Source organism: Coregonus clupeaformis, unplaced genomic scaffold (assembly GCF_020615455.1).
Source record: "Coregonus clupeaformis isolate EN_2021a unplaced genomic scaffold, ASM2061545v1 scaf0388, whole genome shotgun sequence".
Lineage (NCBI taxonomy): Eukaryota > Metazoa > Chordata > Actinopteri > Salmoniformes > Salmonidae > Coregonus > Coregonus clupeaformis.
The window spans coordinates 199,001-205,000 of NW_025533843.1; the positions used below are offsets into that span (position 1 = coordinate 199,001).

A 6,000-nucleotide genomic window follows, 5' to 3' on the forward strand; every position below is an offset into this window, starting at 1 on the left:
AGGGGAGAATTTGATGCTCTATTAACAGATGAATCATCCTCCAGGACCGGAATTGAAGAACCCTGCTGTAGACTGTAGCTCTGCTAACAACACACTAACTTCTACAGCCTGGATAGAAGCTGTAGACTGTGGCTCTGCTAACAACACACTAACTTCTACAGCCTGGATAGAAGCTGTCGACTGTAGCTCTGCTAACAACACACTAACTTCTACAGCCTGGATAGAAGCTGTAGACTGTGGCTCTGCTAACAACACACTAACTTCTACAGCCTGGATAGAAGCTGTAGACTGTGGCTCTGCTAACAACACACTAACTTCTACAGCCTGGATAGAAGCTGTCGACTGTAGCTCTGCTAACAACACACTAACTTCTACAGCCTGGATAGAAGCTGTAGACTGTGGCTCTGCTAACAACACACTAACTTCTACAGCCTGGATAGAAGCTGTCGACTGTAGCTCTGCTAACAACACACTAACTTCTACAGCCTGGATAGAAGCTGTAGACTGTAGCTCTGCTAACAACACACTAACTTCTACAGCCTGGATAGAAGCTGTTGACTGTAGCTCTGCTAACAGCACACTAACTTCTACAGCCTGGATAGAAGCTGTAGACTGTAGCTCTGCTAACAACACACTAACTTCTACAGCCTGGATAGAAGCTGTCGACTGTAGCTCTGCTAACAACACACTAACTTCTACAGCCTGGATAGAAGCTGTAGACTGTGGCTCTGCTAACAACACACTAACTTCTACAGCCTGGAGAGAAGCTGTTGACTGTGGCTCTACCATCCATTAACTCCAGCTGAGGAGAAGGAACAGCCAATTAGAGAGAGGTTGTTTTCTCTCACAGCACTGTGATTGGCTCTATATGTATTGGATGGTGGTCTCTAGGTGGAGGCTAGTGTGGACATTGGAACTTAACCTGCTTTCAGCTCTATATTTATTGGATGGAGCCATAGCCACAGGCCCTGTTTGACCTGGTGTGTGTTCTGTCTGTAACCTGGTGTCTGTTCTGTCTGTAACCTGGTGTCTGTTCTGTCTGTAACCTGGTGTCTGTTCGGTCTGTAACCTGGTGTCTGTTCTGTCTGTAACCTGGTGTCTGTTCTGTCTGTAACCTGGTGTCTGTTCTGTCTGTAACCTGGTGTCTGTTCTGTCTGTAACCTGGTGTCTGTTCTGTCTGTAACCTGGTGTCTGTTCTGTCTGTAACCTGGTGTCTGTTCTGTCTGTAACCTGGTGTGTGTGTCTGTAACCTGGTGTCTGTTCGTCTGTAACTGGTGTGTCTGTCTGTAACCTGGTGTCTGTTCTGTCTGTAACCTGGTGTGTGTTCTGTCTGTAACCTGGTGTCTGTTCTGTCTGTAACCTGGTGTCTGTTCTGTCTGTAACCTGGTGTCTGTTCTGTCTGTAACCTGGTGTCTGTTCTGTCTGTAACCTGGTGTCTGTTCTGTCTGTAACCTGGTGTCTGTTCTGTCTGTAACCTGGTGTCTGTTCTGTCTGTAACCTGGTGTCTGTTCTGTCTGTAACCTGGTGTCTGTTCTGTCTGTAACCTGGTGTCTGTTCTGTCTGTAACCTGGTGTCTGTTCTGTCTGTAACCTGGTGTCTGTTCTGTCTGTAACCTGGTGTCTGTAACCTGGTGTCTGTTCTGTCTGTAACCTGGTGTCTTCTGTTCTATTCTGTCTCTCCACAGCAACGTGCCCCGGCCAAGGCTCTGTTTGACCTGGTGTGTGTCCATCTGAACCTGTCTGAAGGAGACTACTTTGGGCTACAGTACCAGAACCCCAGGAGGATGATGGTGAGACGGCAGCACTGTGTTCTTTATAACTAACTAATTAACCCCAGGAGGATGATGGTCAGACGGCAGCACTGTGTTCTTTATAACTAACTAATTAACCCCAGGAGGATGATGGTCAGACGGCAGCACTGTGTTCTTTATAACTAACTAATTAACCCCAGGAGGATGATGGTCAGACAGCAGCACTGTGTTCTTTATAACTAACTAATTAACTCCCAGGAGGATGATGGTCAGACGGCAGCACTGTGTTCTTTATAACTAACTAATTAACCTCAGGAGGATGATGGTGAGACTGGCAGCACTGTGTTCTTTATAACTAACTAATTAACCCCAGGAGGATGATGGTGAGACGGCAGCACTGTGTTCTTTATAACTAACTAATTAACCCCAGGAGGATGATGGTCAGACGGCAGCACTGTGTTCTTTATAACTAACTAATTAACCCCAGGAGGATGATGGTCAGACGGCAGCACTGTGTTCTTTATAACTAACTAATTAACCCCAGGAGGATGATGGTCAGACGGCAGCACTGTGTTCTTTATAACTAACTAATTAACCCCAGGAGGATGATGGTGAGACAGCAGCACTGTGTTCTTTATAACTAACTAATTAACCCCAGGAGGATGATGGTCAGACAGCAGCACTGTGTTCTTTATAACTAACTAATTAACCCCAGGAGGATGATGGTCAGACAGCAGCACTGTGTTCTTTATAACTAACTAATTAACCCCAGGAGGATGATGGTCAGACAGCAGCACTGAGTTCTTTATAACTAACTAATTAACCCCAGGAGGATGATGGTCAGACAGCAGCACTGTGTTCTTTATAACTAACTAATTAACCCCAGGAGGATGATGGTCAGACGGCAGCACTGTGTTCTTTATAACTAACTAATTAACCCCAGGAGGATGATGGTGAGACAGCAGCACTGTGTTCTTTATAACTAACTAATTAACCCCAGGAGGATGATGGTCAGACAGCAGCACTGTGTTCTTTATAACTAACTAATTAACCCCAGGAGGATGATGGTCAGACAGCAGCACTGTGTTCTTTATAACTAACTAATTAACCCCAGGAGGATGATGGTCAGACGGCAGCACTGTGTTCTTTATAACTAACTAATTAACCCCAGGAGGATGATGGTCAGACAGCAGCACTGTGTTCTTTATAACTAACTAATTAACCCCAGGAGGATGATGGTCAGACAGCAGCACTGTGTTCTTTATAACTAACTAATTAACCCCAGGAGGATGATGGTCAGACAGCAGCACTGTGTTCTTTATAACTAACTAATTAACCCCAGGAGGATGATGGTCAGACAGCAGCACTGTGTTCTTTATAACTAACTAATTAACCCCAGGAGGATGATGGTCAGACAGCAGCACTGTGTTCTTTATAACTAGGATGCGTCCCAAATGGAACCCCATTCTCTCTTTAGTGCACTACTTTAGACCAGAGCATAATGCCACGCTTTTATATCTGCATTGTTCTGAGTCATGAATGTTGCCCAATACTGACCCCTGGACAGTGCTACTGGTGACTTGATAATGGTCTAGAGGAAGACAGGCTGTATGGAGCTGGCTGCTTTAACCCCTTTAACCCCAGGCTGTATGGAGGTGGCTGCTTTAACCCCTTTAACCCCAGGCTGTATGGAGGTGGCTGCTTTAACCCCTTTAACCCCAGGCTGTATGGAGGTGGCTGCTTTAACCCCAGGCTGTATGGAGGTGGCTGCTTTAACCCCTTTAACCCCAGGCTGTATGGAGGTGGCTGCTTTAACCCCTTTAACCCCAGGCTGTATGGAGGTGGCTGCTTTAACCCCTTTAACCCCAGGCTGTATGGAGGTGGCTGCTTTAACCCCTTTAACCCCAGGCTGTATGGAGGTGGCTGCTTTAACCCTTTAACCCCAGGCTGTATGGAGGTGGCTGCTTTAACCCCTTTAACCCCAGGCTGTATGGAGGTGGCTGCTTTAACCCCTTTAACCCCAGGCTGTATGGAGCTGGCTGCTTTAACCCCTTTAACCCCAGGCTGTATGGAGGTGGCTGCTTTAACCCCTTTAACCCCAGGCTGTATGGAGGTGGCTGCTTTAACCCCTTTAACCCCAGGCTGTATGGAGGTGGCTGCTTTAACCCCTTTAACCCCAGGCTGTATGGAGGTGGCTGCTTTAACCCCTTTAACCCCAGGCTGTATGGAGCTGGCTGCTTTAACCTTTAACCCCAGGCTGTATGGAGGTGGCTGCTTTAACCCCTTTAACCCCAGGCTGTATGGAGCTGGCTGCTTTAACCCCTTTAACCCCAGGCTGTATGGAGGTGGCTGCTTTAACCCCTTTAACCCCAGGCTGTATGGAGGTGGCTGCTTTAACCCCTTTAACCCCAGGCTGTATGGAGTTGGCTGCTTTAACCCCAGGCTGTATGGAGGTGGCTGCTTTAACCCCTTTAACCCCAGGCTGTATGGAGGTGGCTGCTTTAACCCCTTTAACCCCAGGCTGTATGGAGGTGGCTGCTTTAACCCCTTTAACCCCAGGCTGTATGGAGGTGGCTGCTTTAACCCCTTTAACCCCAGGCTGTATGGAGGTGGCTGCTTTAACCCCTTTAACCCCAGGCTGTATGGAGGTGGCTGCTTTAACCCCTTTAACCCCAGGCTGTATGGAGCTGGCTGCTTTAACCCCTTTAACCCCAGGCTGTATGGAGCTGGCTGCTTTAACCCCAGGCTGTATGGAGGTGGCTGCTTTAACCCCTTTAACCCCAGGCTGTATGGAGCTGGCTGCTTTAACCCCTTTAACCCCAGGCTGTATGGAGCTGGCTGCTTTAACCCCTTTAACCCCAGGCTGTATGGAGCTGGCTGCTTTAACCACAGGCTGTATGGAGCTGGCTGCTTTAACCCCTTTAACCCCAGGCTGTATGGAGCTGGCTGCTTTAACCCCAGGCTGTATGGAGCTGGCTGCTTTAACCCCTTTAACCCCAGGCTGTATGGAGGTGGCTGCTTTAACCCCTTTAACCCCAGGCTGTATGGAGCTGGCTGCTTTAACCCCTTTAACCCCAGGCTGTATGGAGCTGGCTGCTTTAACCCCTTTAACCCCAGGCTGTATGGAGCTGGCTGCTTTAACCCCTTTAACCCCAGGCTGTATGGAGGTGGCTGCTTTAACCCCTTTAACCCCAGGCTGTATGGAGCTGGCTGCTTTAACCCCTTTAACCCCAGGCTGTATGGAGCTGGCTGCTTTAACCCTTTAACCCCAGGCTGTATGGAGGTGGCTGCTTTAACCCTTTAACCCCAGGCTGTATGGAGCTGGCTGCTTTAACCCCTTTAACCCCAGGCTGTATGGAGCTGGCTGCTTTAACCCCTTTAACCCCAGGCTGTATAGAGGTGGCTGCTTTAACCCCCTTTAACCCCAGGCTGTATGGAGGTGGCTGCTTTAACCCCTTTAACCCCAGGCTGTATGGAGGTGGCTGCTTTAACCCCTTTAACCCCAGGCTGTATGGAGCTGGCTGCTTTAACCCCCTTTAACCCCAGGCTGTATGGAGGTGGCTGCTTTAACCCCTTTAACCCCAGGCTGTATGGAGGTGGCTGCTTTAACCCCTTTAACCCCAGGCTGTATGGAGCTGGCTGCTTTAACCCTTTAACCCCAGGCTGTATGGAGCTGGCTGCTTTAACCCCTTTAACCCCAGGCTGTATGGAGCTGGCTACTTTAACCCCTTTAACCCCAGGCTGTATGGAGCTGGCTGCTTTAACCCCTTTAACCCCAGGCTGTATGGAGCTGGCTGCTTTAACCCCTTTAACCCCAGGCTGTATGGAGCTGGCTGCTTTAACCCCTTTAACCCCAGGCTGTATAGAGGTGGCTGCTTTAACCCCTTTAACCCCAGGCTGTATGGAGGTGGCTGCTTTAACCCCTTTAACCCCAGGCTGTATGGAGGTGGCTGCTTTAACCCCTTTAACCCCAGGCTGTATGGAGCTGGCTGCTTTAACCCCAGGCTGTATGGAGGTGGCTGCTTTAACCCCAGGCTGTATGGAGGTGGCTGCTTTAACCCCTTTAACCCCAGGCTGTATGGAGCTGGCTGCTTTAACCCCTTTAACCCCAGGCTGTATGGAGCTGGCTGCTTTAACCCCAGGCTGTATGGAGGTGGCTGCTTTAACCCCTTTAACCCCAGGCTGTATGGAGGTGGCTGCTTTAACCCCTTTAACCCCAGGCTGTATGGAGGTGGCTGCTTTAACCCCTT

At 49.1% G+C, this 6,000-nt stretch overlaps 1 protein-coding gene across 2 annotated transcripts in view; it reads left to right on the forward strand.

The window, feature by feature from the left end:
* Positions 1–6,000, forward strand: part of LOC121562294 (FERM, ARHGEF and pleckstrin domain-containing protein 1-like) — a 189,069-nt gene that overhangs the window by 19,339 nt on the left and 163,730 nt on the right. For both annotated transcript variants that reach the window (XM_045215187.1, XM_045215186.1), the window contains exon 3: positions 1,685–1,789. In XM_045215187.1, the coding sequence (XP_045071122.1) occupies positions 1,685–1,789 (105 nt within the window). The remainder of the gene's footprint in view (positions 1–1,684; positions 1,790–6,000) is intronic.